This window comes from Orcinus orca, chromosome 3 (assembly GCF_937001465.1).
Source record: "Orcinus orca chromosome 3, mOrcOrc1.1, whole genome shotgun sequence".
Classification (NCBI taxonomy): domain Eukaryota; kingdom Metazoa; phylum Chordata; class Mammalia; order Artiodactyla; family Delphinidae; genus Orcinus; species Orcinus orca.
In genome coordinates this window covers 142,020,494-142,044,042 of record NC_064561.1, presented here as the reverse complement: position 1 = coordinate 142,044,042, position 23,549 = coordinate 142,020,494, and the positions used below count along the sequence as shown (strand labels likewise).

The 23,549-nt window shown below is 40.4% G+C and overlaps 2 protein-coding genes across 2 annotated transcripts in view; both read right to left on the bottom strand.

The window, feature by feature from the left end:
• The window catches only part of ANKRD55 (ankyrin repeat domain 55), a 100,603-nt gene that overhangs the window by 55,805 nt on the left and 21,249 nt on the right, over window positions 1-23,549 (bottom strand). Inside the window, exons 2-4 of the mRNA XM_033437869.2 lie at window positions 14,508-14,630; window positions 7,566-7,696; window positions 3,736-3,845 (exon numbers count right to left, since the gene is read on the bottom strand). Of these exons, the coding sequence (XP_033293760.1) occupies window positions 3,736-3,845; window positions 7,566-7,696; window positions 14,508-14,630 (364 nt within the window). The remainder of the gene's footprint in view (window positions 1-3,735; window positions 3,846-7,565; window positions 7,697-14,507; window positions 14,631-23,549) is intronic.
• LOC101288674 (40S ribosomal protein S4, X isoform-like) lies at window positions 17,877-18,738 on the bottom strand. Its single transcript, XM_049707961.1, has one exon. The coding sequence runs from the start codon at window positions 18,699-18,701 to the stop codon at window positions 18,180-18,182; it is 522 nt and encodes a 173-aa protein (XP_049563918.1). The 5' UTR covers window positions 18,702-18,738; the 3' UTR covers window positions 17,877-18,179.

Here is a 23,549-nt window from a genome sequence, read left to right as displayed (position 1 = left end):
GCACAGGAATTCCTCCTTTAGTAGAAATTTTTCTTGTGGTTTTTCAGAAAAGATTTTTTTGGACACTGTGACAAAAAAAAAATGTCCTGACAATCAGACAATAAGGAGTTTTGTATGGCTGTTTCTTATAAGGCCTCTCAGTGTAGACTGAGGGCTTAAGGATAAAATGTGGCCATTAAAGTAAATTCAACAAGTCCACAGCCGTGGACTCCAGGAGCACAGCAGACCCACTGGGCAGGGTACTTATCTTCACACATGCACTATGCAATTAGTTTTCTTCTTGATGCCTTAGTTTTCTCATCTATAAAATGGGGATAGAAATATTACCTATCACAGAGGTGTGGTAAAGATTAGATGAGATGGTACGTGGAAAGCACTAAGAACTTTGCTCAGAACATGATAAACAATGAGTGCTGTTTGTCATCGTCATCCTTTTTGTAACTACAGACCTATATGCTTTAATGGTCAGACAAGCTGGCCTAAAGTTGTATTCACTTAGGAAAATTAAATAGTCAAACAGGTATGCATGGCCTAATGGAAGGTCACTCCCTTCTGCCTTATGATTTTAGGATTAGAAAGTGCCCATAAGACAGACCGAGAACTTTTTTTCTCAGAAAACGATTCTGAGTTCATGCAGACACACAAACAAATGGGCAACTGAAGTCCAACTTCTCTGGTGCGGTTAGTTTCGGCTTGAAGGATTTAATGCCGATGTTATCAAACTCTGCCACGGCCATAAAATTTCTCAGTAAAACAATGATAAAATATCTAATTTTAAGGAATGTAATTCCATAAGGAATCCAATTCCATAAGGAATCCTTTCAATCAAGCTAGTTTTGAAATGTTCTCTAGGTAACAAAGCCAGTTGATTTGCTACATGGGTTTGTGTCAAACTAAAGGTTGGCACTTGCCATCTATCCCTACAAGGTGAAATCACAAGCTGCTGAGACTGCTGACCTTCAACACCCCCTGAAAGGAGTTCAGGGTGGAGATCAGGAATGAGGCACTCCGTGCTGTGGGAAAAACTGGCAGAACGGGCCTTCAGATAGTTAGATATTTTCAGGAGAAGATTTTATGAGCCCAATTCTTGCATCTCCTCATATCTAGAAAAGCACTAAAATCTTTCATGGTGACGTCTGCTCCTTGTGACCAGCAGCAACCTTCTGCAAAACTGTGTGCTCCCCCTTCACTAAAATCACATATATACTGACCTTCCCCCCTACCCCTTTGCAGCAGTTGCTCAGAGCTATCTGAAATGCTCTCTCCTGGGCTATAAGTCCTCATTTTGCCCCAAATAAAACTTAACTCACAACTCTCACGTCGTGCTTTTTTTTTTTTTTCAGTCGACAGTTGTTAAGGTTTAACCCAATTCATTTTCGGAGAACATTTAACAAGTATGATAATTTTGGTTTTGGAATATTTAATCTTAACCTTTGGGTTTTACTAGTTACAGCAGCTAGCATTACCATAACAAAAGCAGATTTTATCTTCCAGAATCAGCTAACTGTCCATTTAGGACAATAAAACTATATCATCAGCACACAGAGGATGTTTATTTTTCTGGCTTCAGCTCTTCCTAAGGTGGTGACTGGGTCATTTGGGACAATTTCATGAGAAGGGGAAGCCACAGCTCTGTGCTATCTCAGTTATAGTGATGTAATGTAAATCCTAGAGAGTCTAGGGGCACTGCTGGGCATAATAAGAAATAGTCTAATAAGTCCACAAAAGAGGAAGTACACTTAGTTTTTAATATATTATTGTAGTGATTTCAGATGATGAACCAAATCTATTGACCAAATTGATCCTGAGTGCGATTCTGACTGCCAAGGCTTAGTTCACCCCGCAGGTGCAATGGTTTAACGGCAGAGCCAGGTTTTCACCAAAATTCTTGTCCCCCTTTCTTGGATTGGAATCATCACCAGAAGGTGGATTCTTGGTCAGGGACTATATTCCCCACCACTCTTTATGGCCAAATGACTCATCCTTATTAATGGAATGTGAGCAGAAGTGAACTGTGTCATTCACAGGCTGAGATTTTAAAGAAATAAGTAAGGCTTATCTAAGCTCCTCTTACCCTATCTGCAGGCCAAACAAAAAGGATTCTGTGATGCTAGGAGATGATGAAGCCACAAGCTTGCATCCCTGAATTACCTGTGGAGGGGAGGCTCCCTGCCCCCATCCAGGAAACATATACTGGACTAAACTTTTATTATGTTAAAACGCTGTAGCTTTGGGTTTTATTTGTTACAACAGCTATGATTACCATAACTAAAGCAGGTGTTCATTTTCCAGAATCAGGTAGATTTTGAAATGACTACTCTGAGTGAGGCAGGTAAAAATCATCTAAGTGGAGTAAATTGGGGCAGAAGAGTCTTAAAAGGTACGTTTAAAATGTATTTTCTAAAGATTACTCTTGGGAAGACAGTATGATTTTGTGACTAAATATTTTTGTGGGTTGTCTAGAAAAGTCACTCTTTTTTCATCAAAAGGTAGTCATCTTTTTATGATGTCTACTGATTGTTAGCTCTGGGATTGCTGTTTCTTCCCTAAACTTCCTTGTTTTGTTGGGCTTTGAGTAAATCCTAGTTTTCTATTATTCCTGGATATGATCCAATGATAATAAGAGGCAAGGCTTGGTTGGGAATAGTCCTGGAATTTCCCAAGTCCTTTAACTTTAGTGTAAACAGACTGAAATGAAGAAATCCTATTACCTCTCAACCTGGAAGGGGCCTTGGTCTCCTCAACCCCCGCATGGCTTCAGTTTACTTCTGAACACAGGGTCTGAAGGAGGCAGCAGAATGCACCCACCGTGCTGCTGGCCTGCAGCCTAGCTCTGGGGAGTGTGAAGTTCCTGTCAGAGGCCTGCTCTGTCAGCAGAGGTTCAGGAAGTGCCTGGAACGGAACCTTGCTGATTCCACAGTGGGAAGTGTGCTGTCATCAAGCTGCCAGGAGGGGCTTTCGAAAGACTGGGGACCCAGGCCACTTGGATACAGAGGCCTGGGGTAGCTACACTTGGTCTGGGCAAAGCTTTTTCCTTTGTTGCTCAATCGTCTTACAAAAAGGTGACCTCAATCATCCAACTACTTGAGGGCTTTCTTTGCATGGTCTCCAGCAGCTCACACTTCTGGTTTGCCTTCTCACCCACTGGTCCCCCTGTCTCAGTCTCCTTTGCTGGGTCTTTGCCTCCTTCCAGCCCATAAATGTTGGCATGACTCTGGGTTCATACATTAACCTTCCCTTACCCTGTTTGGTTTCCATCACAACACTCGTCACTATTTGAAATTATCCTATTTATTTGTTTACTAGTGTGCCACTTAACTCCTGCACTAGAAAGTAAGCTCTGTGAGGTCAGAGACACTGGCTTGCCCACTGGGGAACTCTAGGGCCTAGAGCGGTGGTTGGCCCATAATAAGCACTCAATAAATAGTCATTGAGTTAATAATTGACTGATTAATTGAATGAATGAATATAAGAAATTCAGATGATGACAAACAGCATTTCTTCTTAAATCAGAGACTAGGAGAAAAGGGTTTTATCGAAATAAAATTGGGATTGAGACTAGAGTTGAGATTGTTCCAGGATATTTTGATTCACTGAGATGGGGTCCTGTCTGCTGCAAATACCAAAAAAATGGATGGATTTTGTTTTTATTTGCCACATGGATTGGATTAGGTGACCTTCTAATCCAAGTTGGGTGCCTCCCAACTTGAGCGTCGTGTGAACCTGGCTACGTACCTCACATCGGGCTCAGCGGTGGCAGCGTGCAGTGGCAGACGGCCATTTTTATCAGGGATATTGTGCTTGGCACCATTTCTTAGTAGACTCACACAGCCTTCCAGCCAACCCTGGAAAAGCAAAAGCATCGTTATATAACACAATCTCGCATAACATAGTAACAGAGTCCAACAAACTTTCTCCAGTTTTCTTTCCCTTTCTTCTTTGGTTTGGCTAAAAACATGTTCTACCGGACCTGAAGTGGTTGGTTAAGGACCATAACTCCCATTTAGACAACAGAGGGCTGAAGGTCTTGAGGTGTGGATTCCTGAGTCTTCTGAGACCTTTACCCTGTAAGATGCAGGCTGATTCCTAGACTCTTCTGCGTCTGCCTCCCCATTTCTAGGGCCACTTGCTGGCATTCCACTTTTTTACCCAGTTCCTAGAGCCAAATGTGGCAATGTGATGGGGGTGATTAATCAGCTCTAGACCCTAATTCTATGGGCTTAGCTCCAAATCATGCTCGTCAACGGTCTGACCTGGATGTCATTGTCCAAAACTGGGCTCCTATGTCATTCTTGAGTCACAGCCTCCACTCGATGCCTCAATTCATCTATATCTGATAAATGGTCCTTCGTCCTCTTTTCCAAGTTCTTTTTCTAGTAACCACAAAGATAATATCTTGCTTATTCTAGTCAGTCCCCTTCCTGATGCCTGGAATTCTAAACTAAGCCCTACTCCAATGGCTGGGACCCTGCCACCCTGTTGACTGATCTTTCTGCTGCTGAATATGGGGCTATCACCAGCACCCTCTAAGGGCTCCCCACTGTTGTGTTTTATCCCCCTATGAATTCCCCAAGAAACTTCCTTTGAACTCCCTGTTGTCTACTAATTCACCAGATTGAGACCTGATATTGCCACATCTGATGCTTGTCCTTCCTTGGTTAGCACTTACAGCTGGGTCATTTCTCCACTGTCTCTCCTGTTTCAAAGGGAAAATATAACTGCAGGCTAGTCCTCCCTTTCTGTTTGTTAATTCTTTAAGTAACTGACCCAACCCTGCTGATAACTGAGTTTGGCTCACATGCCAAGGAGAATACCTCCTACATTCATCCAGAATCATTTGGGTTACTCACCTAATTAAAAGTAAACTTATAAGTAAATGAAGTATATAAGTATACTTATATGAAGTATATGAGTATAATAATAACTTATGAGTAACTGAAGTTATTATTATGAAGAATAACATAATAAAGCTCTATTTTTTCCTGCCTTCTTCCATTCTTGTATAGTTAAGCCTCAAGATTACCCAGTAACAAGAGAAAGATTACTGAAGATTTTCCCATGCAGTACTGGAAGCAATAAAAATGTTACTAAATGCATGGAGGAGAAAAAAAGATAATCATCAGAAAAGGCCTTTTGGTTCTGAAAAGTCTGCAAAAAAAATCTTTCTACAAAAGCACATTAAAATTCATAGGTTCTAAAATTGAATGTGGCTTTGTAGAACTGACCAATAATATCTGTCTTAAGTAGAAGCAAATAATTTTCATAGTTTACTAATGTATTAAATCTGGTTTTAGTTCCTAATGCCCGTCATCAAGTTTTCTGATTAAAAGGGAAAAATATGGCCAGGAGACCCAAAAGAAAGGCATGCTGGACAAATTTCAGAGTTGCCAAATTTTTGAGTGGCCAAAGTTTTAGTTTTTGAAAAACAAATCTTCTGATGTGGAAGGGTTTGAAACATTTTTATCATTTTGCAACATTTCCTGGAACTATGGGTGTATGTGGTTTTCTTTCTTTTCTTCAGAAAAGAAATCAGAAAACCATTGACTTCACCTGAAACCCATGGTCACTATTCAGAACCAACAAATATGTTTTGGACCTACTATGTTCTGAGTGATTCTGCATGTGGTTCTCCTTCAACAGTAATAAACTTAGGGTATTATTTTTACTACATTTTACAAATGAGGAAGAGGCATAAGGAGGTGAAGAAATTTGCCTAGGATCACACATCTATGGTAAGTTTATTTGTATACTGAGCTTGAAGCTGTGACTGAGACAGTTTCTGAGTGCTCCCTTTGCCTAGTTCCTCTTTAATACTTGAATACAAACATTGCCAGAGGGAGTGGTGGGCTTCACTGTGTAATCACTAAGATACCACCTACTCTCACCTTCCCAGGGATCCTCAGGAGAGCCAGTGAGGGGCCCTGCTTTGGGCTGCCAGACAGAGGTGGGGTCAACAGTAAGAGGGTAATGCCCATGCTGTCATGCCGGCGTACTTCCCTATGCAGCTCCTTAGAATGCGCTCCTAGAAAGAGTTGTATGCAACGGTGGCACCTCGCTAGGCTCACTGTTCACTGTGATCTAGAGGAGAACTTCTTCCCAGTCCCTTAAGTGCTACCTAGCCCAAGAAATTTGAAATTCTGAATTTTAGAATTTTGAAAGAAGTGTTGCTTGGTTTCACTCTATTCTGTATGCTATTGGCAGTTAAATTTAGAAACCATCTCTATTCCCTTCCTCCATCCCCTGATCCTCATCTCAGACACCAAAAATCCCTACAGCAAGAGCAGTTATTAGGGCATGTGCCAGAAGGGAGGAGGACTGGAAAGGCCATCATAAGTCTGTCTGAGACACTGGACTTCACCTAGTACTCACAGATCAGTGTGTTTCAAACTTGAATGGGCATAAAAATTGTTGGAGAGATTTGTTTAACGTGCAGGCACTTCTCTCTCCACCCATAACCCCTGTCCTGCTCCCAGAGTGTCTGACTCAGGAGGTCTAGGGTGTAATCCAGGAACCCACATTTGAAACAAGCACCCCAACACTTCGAAAAATTCTTCCCAGTTTCATGTGTGAGTCCTAGAGAAAGAGGGCATGCAAATAAGAAATGAAAGAGTAGTGTCTAAAGAAAATCTCTGTGAGGACTGGGCAATGCTTTATTGCAAGCAGGAAGGTGTAGTGTTTGGGGAAGGGAAGTGTTCTACTTGTCCAGGGCAGCTTCAGGACACCGTGGGTGAATCCACCACTGTCAATGGGCAGCAACAGCAAATGCAAGAAGCTGCATCGGCAGCAACAGTGGTTATGATGAAGATTTGCAGGAGCCACGTTGGAGAGGAGGGAGAATGATGACTTTCGTGGGGCAACAAGGAGGACTTGTTTGACTTGGACTCAAGATAGCCCTGGAGTCTCCCGAAAGGATTACAGGGAAGATTTGAGAGGAGAGAGGTTTGAAGATTTTCAGTAAGGCTTTACCAAGCTTGTGCTAATATTGGGAAATGCCAGACTGAAATCTCGTGTTGAGGACTGGCTCTATGTAATTTTTAAGTTAGGCACTGATTGTGGGTTGAATCCTATGCTTGGTGTTGTCCTTAAGAGACTGGTATTTCTCCCCTACTCGCTACCCACCACTCTTCCCAGTTCTCATTGTTCTCTACTTTGCTCATCCTTCAGCTTCCACTCAACTAATCCTACACCAAAGAGGTTAACTGCAGCTTCAAGTGTTACCACCCACTGAGGGTATTAACAGAGGGCATTCGTAGAAGGAGTACCAACTGTGCTGAGAAATGCCCCAAGGGAAATTCTGATGCAATTAAGATGGAAAAGAATATTTCTCTCATGGCAATATCACCTCTAACTTAGAGGATTGTTAGGAAGATCCAAAATGACTTCAATCCATGAAACCAACTCTAAGTCATTATATAAATGTTGGACATTATTAAAGCAAAACTTTTAAGTTCTATTTCTGTTGGCCAGCTGCACAAATCTAAGAACACTCTTCTGCAAGTGGGGCCCCATAACAACACATTTAGTCCACCCCACTCTTTGACAGCCACCACAGACACAGTTGGTACCAGATAGGTTGCCAGGCATAGACTTGTGCGGCCATAAGCGTCCTGCATGTTAATATTGGCTCCCATCTTCAACAGCAGCTTCACTGTGTCCACTTGACGTCCAGAAACCGCGTGCATTAAGGGTGTACATCCTAGAACGAGACATTTCAACAGCTTTTAAGAATGTTTGACTTGTGACTTCAGACTATACTACAAAGCTACAGTAATCAAGACAGCATGGTACTGGCACAAAAACAGAAACATAGATCAATGGAACAGGATAGAAAGTCCAGAGATAAACCCACGCACATATGGTCACCTTATCTTTGATAAAAGAGGCAAGAATATACAATGGAGAAAAGACAGCCTCTTCAATAAGTGGTGCTGGGAAAACTGGACAGCTACATGTAAAAGAATGAAATTAGAACACTTCCTAACACCATACACAAAAATAAACTCAAAATGGATTAAAGACCTAAATGTAAGGCCAGGCACTATCAAACTCTTAGAGGAAAACACAGGAAGAACACTCTTTGACATAAATCACAGCAAGATCCTTTTTGACCCAACTCCTAGAGTAATGGAAATAAAAACAAAAATAAACAAATGGAACCTAATGAAACTTAAAAGCTTTTGCACAGCAAAGGAAACCATAAACAACATGAAAAGACAACCCTCAGAATGGGAGAAAATATTTGCAAACAAAGCAACTGACAAAAGATTTATCTCCAAAATACACAAGCAGTTCATGCAGCTCAGTATCAAAAAAACAAACAACCCAATCCAAAATTGGGCAGAAGACCTAAATAGACATTTCTCCAAAGAAGAGATACAGACTGCCAACAAACACATGAAAAGATGCTCAACATCACTAATCATTAGAGAAATGCAAATCAAAACTACAATGAGGTATCACCTCATACCAGTCAGAATGGCCATCATCAAAAAATTTACAAACAATAACTGCTGGAGAGGGTGTGGAGAAAAGGGAACACTTTTGCACTGTTGGTGGGAATGTAAATTGATACAGCCACTATGGAGAACAGCATGGAGGTTCTTAAAAAACTACAAATAGAACTACCATATGACCCAGCAATCCCACTACTGGGCATATACCCTGAGAAAACCAAAATTCAGAAAGAGTCATGTACCACAATGTTCATTGCAGCTCTATTTACAATAGCCAGGTCATGGAAGCAACCTAAGTGTCCATCGACAGTTGAATGGATAAAGAAGATGTGGTACATATATACAATGGAATATTACTCAGCCATGAAAAGAAATGAAATTGAGTTATTTGTAGTGAGGTGGATGGACCTAGAGTCTGTCATACAGAGTGAAGTAAGTCAGAAAGAGAAAAACAAATACCATATGCTAACACATATATATGGAAACTAAAAAAAAAAGGGTCTGATGAACCTAGGGGCAGGACAGGAATAAAGACACAGACATAGAGAATGGACTTGAGGACACGGGGAGGGGGAAGGGTAAGCTGGGACGAAGTGAGACAGTGGCATGGACATATATACACTACCAAATGTAAAATAGATAGCTAGTGGGAAGCAGCCGCATAGCACAGGGAGATCAGCTCGGTGCTTTGTGACCACCTAGAGGGGTAGGATAGGGAGGGTGGGAGGGAGACGGAAGAGGGAGGGGATATGGGGATATATGCATATGTATAGCTGATTCACTTTGTTATACAGCAGAAAGTAACACACCATTGTAAAGCAATTATACTCCAATAAAGATGTTAAAAAAATAAAATAAATATAACATGTTATGAAAAAAATGTTTGATTTGTAAAATTTATGAGTAGACTTTATTTTCCTGTTCATTTATTATGCTCTTTGCAGATGAACTACCCTCAACACAAACTCAGCTGTTGAGCTGAAGAGAGATGATGATTGTTGCTACATTTATATAAACTATGTATTTTTCACACCCTATTAAATCTTCTGTAATTTTGCTGTAATTGGTTGATTAATACATTTTGTGCAGATCATAAAATTTGCTTATTACTACCTTGGGAATCACCATAATTTGGGACATAACAGGCAGGTTTATCCTGACTTGGTTTGAACAATGCAGAATCTGGAAGTACCTTTGGAAAGCAATGCCAGCCAGGCAGACAGGTGCAGCACACATTTATTGGAGGTGGTAAGTGATATAGGGCAGTGATGGTAGCCTAGCCTTGGGTTGTACAAATCCTTGCTAAAAGTGGCCACTTTTACTGAAATACTTTTCTGTTTTTGGAGTCAATATAGGCCACATTTGGTTTTTGTGTGTTTTCTTCCTGAGTAAAAACAGAGATGAAATTACACATTCTGATTAACTTAGCAGGGCTGTTGGAACAAGCCATACAGCTGAGGCAGAATCCAGGTAGGTGCTTCACACTCCTTCAGATGAAGAAACCAATGTAAGACATATCCCTTTCCCAGCTGAGACTTGTTTAGATGTCTTTTGATTGGAGATTCATGTAGAGGTTATAATTCTTCTCCAGGTGAACTGCAAACTATGACCTCAGTGATCCCTGAGAATGGATAAATTCCAGGACTACTGTTCTTATTGAAAGATTGCAGCCAGCAAACCAGTTTCTCTCCAAATTTCTCCCTTCTAATATTCTTCCAGGCGTCTGTACTGGGTAAAAGCATCAATGAAGTGCTCTGTCTTAAATAGTGGCAAAATTTTTTTCTCTCTCCCCTTCTCTTTCTTCTCTTCTCTCTTTCCCTCTCCCTGTTTTCCCTTATTTCCCTCCCTCCCTCCCCCTTCCTTCCTCCCTCCCTCTCTCCCTCCCTCCCTTCTTTCCTTCCTTCCTTCCTTTCCTTCCTTCCTTCCTTCTTCCCTCCCTCCCTCCTTCCCTCCCTTCCTCTTTATTTATTTATATTTTGCTTACGGGTGTTGAATTGCTCCAGCACCATTTGTTGAAGAGGCTTTCTTCCACTAAATTACATTTGCACCTTTGTCAAATATCAGTTGAGCATATTTGTGTGAGTCTGAGTTCTCTGTTCTTTCCCACCGATCTATGTGTCTATCCGTCAGCCCATACTACATAGTCTTGATTTCTGTAGCTATATAGTAAGCCTTGAAATTGGGTAGACTGATTCTCTCCCACTTTATTCTTTTTTTTTTTTTTTTTTGGTACGCGGGCCTCTCACTGTTGTGGCCTCTCCCGTTGCTGAGCACAGGCTCCGGACGCGCAGGCTCAGCGGCCATGGCTCACGGGCCTAGCCGCTCCGCGGCATGTGGGATCTTCCCGGACCGGGGCACGAACCTGTGTCCCCTGCATCAGCAGGCAGACTCTCAACCACTGCGCCACCAGGGAAGCCCCCACTTTATTCTTCTTTTTCAAAATTGTTTTAACTATCTTAGTTTCTTTGCTTTCTATATAAATTTTAGATAATCTTGTCTATATCCACACAAAAAAAAATCTTGCAGGAGTCTGACAGAAATTGCATTAAACCTGTATAAGAATTTGGGGAGCACTGCATGTTTACTATATTGAATATTCTAATCCGTGAACATGGTATGTCTCTCCATTTATTTAGATCTTTGATTTCTTTCATCAGCATTTCATAGTTTACAGTATAGAAGTCTTGCATGTATTTTGTTTTATTCACACCTAAATATTCTTTATTGAGTGATTTTACTTGGTATTATGGTTTTAATTTTGGTGTCCATGTGTTCATTTCTAATATATAGAAATAAATTTGTTTTTGTGTATTGATCTTGTGTCCTGTGACCTTGCTCAACTCACTAGTTGCAGTTTTTGGTAGGTTCCTTAGGATATTCTATGTAGACAATCAAGCTGTGCAAAAAACGAACCGTTTTATTTTTCTTTTTCAATATGTATGCTTTTCATTTTTTATTTCCTTTTCTTGCCTTTTTGCACTGGCTAAGTACTACGCTGAATATGAGGGAGAGAGGGCATTTTTGCTTTGTTGCCCATCTTAGGGGCAAAGCATTCAGTCTTTCACCTGTAAGTAAAATGTTAGCTCTGGAGGTTTTTTGTAGATACGCTTTATCAAATTGAGGAAGTTCCCCTCTATCCCTATTTTCTGAGAGTTTTTAATCATGAATGTGTGCTAAGTTTTGTCAAATGCTTTTTCTGCATCCACTGATATGATCATGTGATTTTTCTTCTGTAGCTGGTTAATATGATGGATTACACAGATTGAGTTTCAAGTACTGAAATAGACTTACGTTCCTAGAACAAATCACACTTGGTCATGGTATATAATTAGTTGTATATATTACTGAATTCTATTTGCTGATATTTGCTAAGGATGTCTGTATCCGTATTCATGTGGAGTATTGGTCTGTAGGTTTAGTTTTTGTATCATCTTTGTCACATTTTGATATCAGAGTAATACTAGCTTCATAATCATAACCAGGAAAAGTTTCCTCCTCGTATCTTTTCTGGAAGAGATTATGCAGAGTTGATATGAATTTTATTTAAAAGTTTGTAGAAGTTTCCAGTGGAATCATCTAGGCCTGATGATGTCTGTTTCTGGGAATTTTAAAATTATGAATTTAAGTTCCTTAATAGTTATAGGACTATTCAAATAATGTTTCCTATTGGATGAACTGTGGTAGTTTATCTTTTTTGAGGAATTGATCCATTTCATCTAAATACTCAAATTATGTGTGCAGAGTGGCTTGTTGTATTTTCTTATTATCTGCAGGGTCATTCCTGATAGTGATAATTTGTGTCTTCTTACATTTTCTTTTTGTCATTATTGCTAGAGGTTTGTCAATTTTATTGATCTTTTCAAAGAATTAGTTTCTTGTTTCATTGATATTCTCTATTTTCTGTTTTCAATTTCATTGATTTCTATTCTTCTCTTTATTACTTCTTTCCTTCTGTTTGCTTTGGGTTTATTTTACTCTACTTTTTCTAGGTTCTTGAGGTGAGAACTTAGATTATTGACCAATACTTTTCCTCTTTTCTAATGAATGTATTTAGTGCCATAAATTTCCCTCTTAGCATTGCTTTAGATATGTGCCACAAATTTTGATATGTTGTATCTTTGTTTCCATTCATAATCAGTTAGTACAAGCCAGGATTGAATGCAATCAGTCTGACTCTTGTATTTATCACACAAGTGGTGTTTAACCTTTGACTCTTCTCATTCCCAACTTCTAACCCCAAGGCAGATGTACAGGTAATTCTGCTTTAAAAAACGAACGAACAAAAAACTACCATGGATAAATTAGGGAGCACCCACACACTTTACAAAACATTTTATTGTCATGATAAGGGAAGCCGAAGCTCCTCTTGGGACAGGTCAACTGGTTAAAAATCATTAATGACTTCCTAGAAATACTAGGATAGGGAAACCAATGCTAAATCCTTTGTTATAGTTCCATAGGTCCTTGAGGCTGCCACTTCTTCCTCTTCTCCTCCTCCTCCTTTTTCTTCTCCTTGTTCTTCTTTGTCTTCATCTTCATTCAGTCTGTTTTCTTTCAGTTGTTCAGATTTGTTTCATTTCTATTGTTCTATTTTCAAGTTCATTGATCCTTTCCTCTGTTTCCTCATTCTGCTACTGAGCTTAGCCATAGAGTTTTTAATTGTAATTATTGTATTTTTCAGTTTTCAAATTTTCCATTTGGTTCTTCTTTATATCTGCATTTCTTTGCTGAGCCTTTCTATTTTTTCATTTGTTTCGAGCATATTTGTAATTGCTCACTGAAGCATTTTTTCATGGCTACTTGAAGATCTTTGCCAGATAATTCTAACATCTGTCATCTCAGTGTTGGCATCTATTGTCTTTTTCCATTCAGCTGGAGGTCTTACTGATACTTGGTATGTCAAGTGATTTTCTACCGAAACTTGGATATTTGGGGTATTGCATTATAAGTTGTCTAAATCTTACTTAAATCCTCCATTTTAGCTGGTTTTCTCTGATACTGCTCCAAAGGGTAAGTGAAGCGGGGGGGGGGGGGTGTGCCACTTCATTATTGCCAGGTGGGATTAGAAGTCTAAGTCCCCTACTTAGTCTTCATTGACATCTAAGGGAGAAGACTCTTCATTACTGTGTGGTGGTGAGAGTCCTAATTCTCAAGAAGGATTCCTCTGACACTGCCTCAGCAGTGGGGATATGGAGACTTCATTACCATGTGAAGGTGGAGGCCCAGGATCCACGCTTGGTCTTTGCTGGAATGAGTGGGCTTGGGGTCATAGTTTTTTGTTTTTTGTTGTTTTTGGTGGTAGTGTTTGATGGAGTAGACCCATTATTGTCTAAAAGTTTTCTGTCTTGCTATGCAGTCCCTTTCTTGCTCTTTGGCTAGAGAGTAGGCTTTTGTTGGGGGCTTTTTTGACCTCTGTCCACTGGCATTCCTATGTTGTCAGCTTCTTCAGCTCCAAGTCTGGGAAGTATGAGGCAAAAAGGAAGCCCAGGAAACTCACCACTATGTCATTCCTTGGGTCCCATGGTACTAGCTAGTCTGTCATTGCCTCTCCACCTTCCAGAGTGTTCTTATGTTTATGCTATATACCATGTCCAGGAGTTTTAGTTGTATTTCGCAGAAGGAATAAAGCAAAAAGTACTACTTCTACTCCATCTTCCCAGAAGCAGAAGTCCTTGCTCTCTGGCTTCAATAGCCGCACTTTCCCAACATCCACTGCTACCAAAAATAGCCTCCTCTTTTCATACCCGTTTTCTAACTTCAACTAATTGGCCTATCTACTTTAGTCACTCATACAAATAAGTTGAAGACAAACTCAAACCAAATAACTTCATGAGAAGAGGTGATGTAAAAGAATTTGAAGATTTGTGTCCATGACTCTCGTTAAATAAAATACTGAGGAACCTGCACACGGCTACAGGCAGGATATTCCTTGACCCTCCAGTATCAAAGTAGCTTGTCAAATATAATTTTATTAACATTGTTCACCTCTGGAGGCCATCTCTAAAAGGATAGCTCAGAACATTCTGCAGGATTCAAAATGCATAAATAGCTCACCTTCACTGTCACAGCATTCTAGGATGGAAGGGTCTTCCCGAATCACGGCAGTCAAAGCATTGACATCTCCGTTAGATGCTGCCTGATAAACCATGGTCAGGTCAACTTCTTCAGATGAATCACCTTCATGAATCAAACAGAGACAAACTTACTGTGTGGAGAGAATTCACTGAAAGAATAACAACACCCAAAGCGTCACCCACACAAGTGATTCATGAAAATCTCTCTGGTGAATCCAGGCAGAAGGCTGAGTCATCCTGATCACATGCACCTTACCACTTCTGAAGAAAGGTGGGCCACTGTGGGCTGTAACATCACCATGTATTGGGAAGGAGCCTGAGGGATTAGGTGTCCTCTGAGATTTAATGATTCTCTCCAAGTATTTGAAATCAGTGAGACCAGATTGGGAAGTGGAGCCCTTATCTTGGTTCTGGGTTTCTTTTTTGATCTGAAATATGTTACTTTCCCTTTCAATGACTCAGTTTACCCACTTTTTTTTTTTTTTTTTTTTTTTTTTGCGGTACGCGGGCCTCTCACTGTTGTGGCCTCTCCCATTGCAGAGCACAGGCTCCGCATGCACAGGCTCAGCGGTCATGGCTCACGGGCCCAGCCGCTCCACGGCATGTGGGATCTTCCCGGACCGGGGCACGAACCCGTGTCCCCTGCATCAGCAGGCGGAGTCTCAACCACTGCGCCACCAGGGAAGCCCAGTTTACTCACCTTTGAAGGAGATATTGTGCTCCTTATTCTCTGTTCTCTAGTTGGACTCTCTACCCTTTCCCTCTTGCTCTGAACCCTGAAGGCTAACCTTGATGACCACATCACCCAGGCCCCCTGGCCCTCAGTGTTCATGGGAGGCACTGGTAGGAGAGTGGTGAGGAGAAGAGAGATGGGGCATTTCCTCCTGCTTTCCCCTAGTTCAGGGTCTAGCAGTAGTTGCTTCTCTCCCACCAGGAGGGTCCTCCTCCCCAGAACCAGCCCTCACTGGGCTCCCTGTGGTAACAAACATTGTCCTTTCCACCCTGCTCATCTCTGTATGTAGTCCCTTCACAGAAGCCCTTCATTTGAACCATCTGAGGTTTCATGACACGGTGTTCCCAGAAGAAACAGCTGTATGCAGGTCCTTTGAATTTGGTAGCCACCTGTATCATACCTTTGTGCATGATTGAACCAACTAATAGTATTACCAAAGGTGACAAGAGAACTGTGGGTCAAGTGACCCCAGGGGAGCAATGGAAGGGCTGGGAGACAAGCTTTGTTTACAGGAACACCCCTTGTGAGGTGCTGGGCCAAGCCCCTCTACTTAATTTCTCCCGCACATGGCCATGGTTCAGGGAAAATATATGTGTACAAGAAAAGTTTTTAAAATTGCGTTTTTCTACTAGTGTAGGCATTATGCTAGAGATACTTTACAGTTCTAATTGATCTTTAGTTGGCAGTGGTCCTAACCCTTTGGTTGGGAAGGGTGGGGCTTTGTTTCTCAGTCCCAGTATTTCTGGGAAGTCACCAATGACTTTTTAACCAGTTGACCTGTCCCAGGAGAAGCTTGTCGTTAAAAATGATTCACTTACAACAACAAACTCCGTTGTAAAGTGAGTAGCTGCTCGCTAATTTATCCATGATAGGTTTGTTACTGTAGCTGTTGCTTTTAAAGCCTTCTCACCTTTACATTTGTCTGAGGGCTGGAGGTGAGCAGTGAGGGATGTGAAAGGCAAATGCCACTTCTGTGTAAGTGTAAGGACCCTGGAGCCACACCACTAGGGTTCAATTCCTAGTTTGTACTAATTAGCTGTGTAAATTTGGGCCAGTTACCCTCTCTGGGCCTTAGTTTCCTTGTCTTTAAAATGGAGATGATGATGATGACAACCATGCATCTCATAAGGTTGCTGTGAGGAGTAAATGAATTAATATTTAATCCTATGTGCTCTTAGGACAGGGCATAGTGTGTAGTTAATGCTGTATATACTTTGGTACTACTACTGTTACCATTTTTTTTTCTGATAGTGTGCAAATTTAGAGAGCATTTGAAATCTGGGACATGTAGAGGAAAAGGTCTCTCTGATGATGGCTAGCTAAAAGATCCATAGATTGTATAGAACATTCACTCTCTATTAGAAACTCCCCCAGGAGTCTAGACATTTTGTGAATATTGCTCACAATATCTTTGGACACGAGAAATAGGGCCCAGACCCAAGCACAAAGGTGGGCCTGGTATCTGGTTGTATGACCACATCCATAGATGCTGGTGATGTCACTTCAGAAGTACTGAAGTGAGGTACTGAGGTATGCTGTGGTACAAGGTATGCTGAGGTACGAGGTATGCTGAGGTTCAAGGTATGCTGTGTTTATAGCCTGTTTATATCTTATACAACGTGTTCATATAACATATATAAACGTGTTTATAACCTGTTCATTACTGAGTGCAATAAAATCTGTAAGGCACATTCATCAGACTGTAGAGTACATACAGCTGAGAGAAACAAGGAATGTATTGCCTGATAGAATTAGAATTCCAAACAACTTGCCAGAAGGATTCTAATAACATTGTATTTAATAGGGATAAACATTTAGTCTGTGAAATATCCAGTTGAACTAAGTGAAGGGTGGTTGAACCTGTAGTTTTCGTTCCTCAATATCCCCTCATCCTGCTGGTGACCTTAACCTGATTATTCTCTAGGGACCACTTCCTCTCCACTTTCAGCACAGGCGGTTGACTACATTCCTGCTCAGGGCCAGAACATGTGACCTAGAACTAGCCATTCAGCACCAGCATTATCCTGGCCACAGATATTGGTTCAGGGATGTGCCTCAATCAGAGCCCATAAAAGGCAATGATATTTTGGATATTTGGGGAGTGCTGGGAACAAGTTTTGTTCTACCACCCGTGAAACTGGGAGTTATGGGGGGGACATCTTATGGGTGGAGAGCTTATGAATGAAGACAACACAAGAAGAGCAGAGCTGTGCTAAGAGAAAGAAATAATTGAGACCTGATGACATCATTTGAATTCCTGAATCAAGCCATACCTTAAGCCAGCACCATTTCTGGAACATTTACATGTCCCAATAAATTTCTTTTTTTGCTTAAGTCAGTTTGCATAGATTTTATGTGTTTGTTTTTCTTTTTAATCACTGCAAGAGTTCTAACTAACAGAAGGTTTTAGTAGTGGCACATTAAAAAAGCATTTAGGGATTTAGTTGGGCAATTAACACTATAGGAATTAACAGTGTGACAGTGAACTAGTAGATCTCTGGCTGCAGTAATAATAGTCTAGTAATGAGACTGAGGGAGATAATAGGCTTTTTCCATTCTTTTTCTTTTTTAACACTAAAAAGGCTTTTAATTATGTAGTATTATCTCTAAGTACAAAGACTTTCCCAATTGCGTCACCTAGAGATCATTTTATCCACTGCTCTGTTTGGCTGCCAGTCTCTTGTCTCTCTCCTCAGCAATGGTAAGGCGGACACCCTTTCCACGAGGAAGAGAGATCCATGCTTTGTTGCCTTTGCCAATAACGAAAATGTTGGAGAGCCGGGTGGCAAAGCTATTGCCGTTGGCATCTTTCACATGAACTACATCAAAAGAACCAGGATGTCTCTCCCGGTTAGTGATCACATCAATTCTTCCCAGGTTAGCACCTCCAGTCACCACGCACAGGTTACCAGTGTCAAATTAGATGAAATCAGTAATCTTGCCAGTCTCCAAATCAATTTGAATGGTATCATTCACCTTGATGAGGGGATCAGGGTAGCGGATGGTGTGAGCACCATGGGTCACCAGATGAGGGATTCCTTTTGTCCCCACAAAGATCTTTCTCACTTTGCATAACTTATACTTGGCCTCCTCAGGTGTAATATGATGAACAGCAAAGCAACCCTTGGTGTCATAGATCAGATGAAAATTCTCTCCCGTCTTGTCAATGCTGATGACATCCATAAAACCAGCAGGGTAGGTTATATCAGTGCGGACCTTGCCATCAATCTTAATGAAATGCTGCATGCAGATCTTCTTTACTTTATCTCCTATTAGGGCATATTTAAGTCTGTTCCTTAGGAAAATAATTAGGGGGAGACATTCCCTCAGCTTGTGGGGACCGGCAGATGGATGAGGAGCAAACACACCAGTCAGTTTATCCAGCATCCAATGCTTTGGAGCTGCTACGCGCTTCAGGTGCTTCTTAGGACCACGAGCCATGGCTGCGCTAGGCACGGAAAGAGTTTTTTTTCCATTCTTAACTGGTCAGTGTTATGTTGAGGTCTATGGCCCATGGATTAAGTGGGCTATAGGTAGCTGGAGAACATTCCGAGGAGAGTGACCAGAGTATGACTGGACTTCATGTCACCTGATGAACAGTGGAAGGAAACAGATCTGTTCACTCTGAAGATTACTCTGTGTGGTCATGATGGTTGCCTTCAGATATTTGAAGAGGTTTTTTTGTTTTGTTTTTTAAATTTAAAAAACCGTGGTAAATATACATAACATATGCCACTTTAACCACTTTTAAGTGTAGAGTTCAGTGGCTTGATGTACATTCACACTGTTGTGCAACCATCACCACTATTCATCTCCAGAACTCTTTTCAGCTTCTAAAACTCAAACTCTTCTTTGTCTAAACTCTTCTTTGGAGAAATGTCTAAGTCCTTTGCCCATTTTTTTTTTTTTTAGATGTTGTGGGGGGTAGGAGTTAATTAATTAATTAATTAATTTTTGCTGTGTTGTGTCTTCGTTTCTGTGTGAGGGCTTTCTCTAGTTGTGGCAAGCAGGGGTCACTCTTCATCGCGGTGCACGGGCCTCTCACTATGGCGGCCTCTCTTGTTGCGGAGCACAGGCTCCAGATGTGCAGGCTCAGTAGTTGTGGCTCACGGGCCCAGTTGCTCCGTGGCATGTGGGATCCTCCCAGACCAGAGCTCGAACCCATGTCCCCTGCATTAGCAGGCAAATTCTCAACCACTGCGCCACCAGGAAGCAAAGGGAAGCTCCCTTTGCCCATTGTTTGTTTTTCTGTTAAGTTGTAGAAATTCTTTATATATTCTAGATATTAACTCTATATTAGATATATAATTTGTATACATTTTCTCCCATTCTGTGGGTTACCTTATCGCTCTGTTGATAGTATCGATGTATAAAAGCATTTAACTTTGATGTAGTTCAATTTGTCTACCTTTTGCTGTCTGTGCTTTTGACATCACATCTAAGAAATTATAGTAAGCCCACTACATATGAACAAGTTCTGTTCTGAGAGTTTGTTTGTAAGTCCAACAAAACTAACCTAGGTACCCAACAAACACAATTGGCTATATGGTACTGTACTGTAATAGGTTTACAGTACTTTTCACACAAATAATACATAAAAAACAAACAAAAAATAATGAAGACATTTTTAATCTTACAGTATAGTACCTTGAAAAGTACAGTAGTACCAGCTACATCACCACTGCTTTTACGCTTGCTTCCAGACATCCTGGGCTTGCAATAAGGATGCTGTACTACTGAACTTTATACAGTACTGTATGGTACACAAAAGCACAACCACTTGTAGAGGATGCACACACGTGGCAATGTGAGCCAGACATGTGAACTAACTTACGTGATTGGACATGCAAACTCACATGTGCATTTTTGAAAGTTTGCAACTTGAAGGTCGTATGTAGGGGACTTACTCTATTGCCAAATTCAATGTCATGAAGCTTTCCTCCTATGGTTTTTTTTTTTTTTTTTTTTTTTGGCAGTACACGGGCCTCTCACTGTTGTGGCCTCTCTCGTTGCGGAGCACAGGTTCTGGACGCGCAGGCTCAGCGGCCATGGCTCACGGGCCCAGCCACTTCGCGGCATGTGGGATCTTCCCGGACCAGGGCACGAAACTGTGTCCCCTGCATCGGCAGGCGGACTCTCAACCACCACACCACCAGGGAAGCCCCCCGCTATGTTTTCTTCTAAGAGTTTTATAGTTTTAGGTCTTATGACTAGATCGTTGATCCATTTTGAGTCATTTTGCATGTGGCTGTCCAATTGTTTCTGCACTATTGCTGAAAAGACAATTCTTCCCCCATTGAATGGTCTTGGCGCCCTTGTTGACTCCTCAGTTGACCCCTAAGTTGACCATAGATATAGGAGATTATTTCTAGACTCCCAGTTCTATTCCATGGATCTATATGTTTGTCTTCATGCCAGTACTACACTGTTTTGATTGCTGTAGCTTTGTAGCATGGTTTGAAATCAGGAAGTGTGAGACCTCCAACTTTGTTCTTCTTTTGTAAGATTTTTTTTTGGCTATCTGGGTCCCTTGAAATTCCATATGAATTTTAGGATGGATTTTTATATTTCTGCAAAAACATCACTGGGATTTTGTTAGGGGTTGCATCAAATCTGTAAATCTCTTTGGGTAGTACTGACATCTTAACAATATTGTCTTTCAATCCATGAAACACAAGACATCTTTCCATTTATTGGTGTCTTCTTTAATTTCTTTCAAAAATGTTTTGTAGTTTTCAGTGTATAAGTCTTTTGCCTTCTTGGTTAATTTTATTCCTAAGTATTTTATTCTTTTTGATGCTACTGTAAACAGGATTATTTTTCAAAGAGCTTTTAGCCAAGTTTATGGTTAAACTTTTATGTGAAATTCCAGCAGTTAGAAATAGCAGTGGGTGAGAATGACAGAAGAGTATTTTAATGGTCAGAGAACTGTAAAAATGTCCTAGGTCTCCTCAAGAGGTAGTGAACTTCCTGTAATTAAATATGTCAATCTTGGGACTTCCCTGGTGGTCCAGTGGTTAAGACTTCACCTTCCAATTCAGGGGTTGTGGGTTCAATCCCTAGTCAGGGAGCCAAGATCCCACATGCCTCACGGCCAAAAAAACAAAACATGAAACAGAAGCACTATTTTAACAAATTCAATAAAGACTTTAAAAATAGTCCACCTCAAAAAGAAAAGAAAAATCTTTAAAAAAAAAAGATGTCAGTCTTGGCTAGGTGGTCACCAAGGGAGTGTGGTGCAGAAGGAATTCAGACACAGAGTGAAACACAAGGTATGGGGAAAGGAAGATGTGTGAGGCAAAACAGGATGTATTTCAGGGTCTCTTCTAACCCTGAGATACCATACTAAACTACAGAGTGATTAGGAAATAGGAAATGAAGGAGCTTCCACAGAAGTTGTATAGAAACAGTCAATTTAAATTGTAGTCAATGCAAATAATTAGGCCTAAACTTAAGATAGTACAAAGAATTTCTGTAGAAATGATGAAGGGTGAAGTAGAAGTAACAAGAATGAGGAGAAGGATAACTGATGGTCCTGGTAGAATCCAAAATAGAGGCAAGAAAAATTTTTTTCTATCAAAGGTCATAAAATCATTTAAGATATGCAGAAGATCTACATAAACAAACAATACATAAATTCTTCCTTCTCTCCTTCCTTCTTATCCATCTCACTATTATCTGTCTATTTTTTTTATCTATCTACCTATCTATCTATCTGGTATCACCTATCTATCTACCATCTATTTATCATCTATTTATCTTTCTTTCCATTCAGCTTACAGAGGAGGAGCACCGTTTGAATGGCTTTTGCCTCTCTAACTGTGTGAAAGTTAAACAGATAGACTTATATATGGATGCAGAAAGAAAAATTCTAAAATTCACCAAGGGAGAGAGACTGAAAGTAGAGAGAATGGAAAACAGACATAAAGGAAATAGGAAGAAAGAAGCATGTGAACAGATACAGATTATATTTTATAAAAAGTTATCTATGTATATGTATACATGAAAAATATAAAAGATAAGACATGCAACAAACATCAATAGAGATAATTTTTTAGATATTATTCAGTACTTTCTATATTTTCCCAATTCTCTACAATGAATTTATATACTTTTTATAATCATCAAGATAAATCAAGTTTTAAGTGGTGAGAGAGGAGTGTGTCTTACTAGCTTTATATTAATGTGTTACTACTAGAAGGGAAGACAGAGCCTTGTGTGTCTGTAATAGAGAAAACAAGTCCTTGATATTTGACAAAGTGCTGAAAAAGTTAAAACATACATGTATTTAAAAAATTCTGACCTTTATAAATACTCTAGTAGATTTTTTTTAAAACAGGTACATGTTTTAAATTTTTATTAATTTTTACCTAAAAATTGGAAGGATAAGGTTTTTGGAAATCATCTGTTTTCCTCATTTTTCATGGTTAAAAACCTTGTAAACAGTTTTCTGGATGTGTCATAAATTATCAACTTAATTCCAAAGGCCCAACTTTTTAATAGTAGGATTGCAGAAATATGACAGGCTGCTAGAAATGTTTTAGATTAGAGGACCTTCTTCAAAGCTTCTCACATTTTACACAAATTTGGGTTCCTTCACATAGTGGTTCTGTCTCTGGGTTACTGCAGAGTTCCTTGGGAAAGCCCTTGACTGCATCAATTACTGGGCCTACTTTGTTGAAATTACCCAGAGGTCAGCTTGGCATTTGTTCTGCTTAAGTTGAGACCGTTTTGTGGAACAGCCAGGTCAATGTAAGGATAGATTGGGTACTGCAGTTTCAAGAGTCCAGACCAGAGGGTCTTGGGAGGATTTCTTTGGTTCATTCTATTCTGAGAATTCTTGGGTGGCTGAATGCAGCCGAGACTCACTAGTGAAGTCTGGATTCATTTTTGGGCAACTACAGAAGATTCCACAGATATTTCTTAGATTGTTTTTTGGAGTGGAATTGATTGCATCTGAAGAACTGAAATTTATTCATTCATCCATTTACTTAACATCTACTATGGGCTAGTGAAATTGCAGGTACAAACGTTGTAGAGTCTCTCTGTTACTAAGAAAAACATGCCCTAATGGGAAAAGAAGTATGTAATTTATGATTGAGATATACCAGGGATGTTATGGCAGGACAGGAGGAAGAATGATTTAAACGAATAGTTTCCTGGGCATCCTCCTAATCCAGATCACTCTATCCTCCCTCAGGATTATCTTGGGTGCTTTGGGGACAGTAGAGAAATTGTGTTTTGGGAGCTGCCTGGAATGATCTATCCATAAGGTGGCGAGGTCTTTTC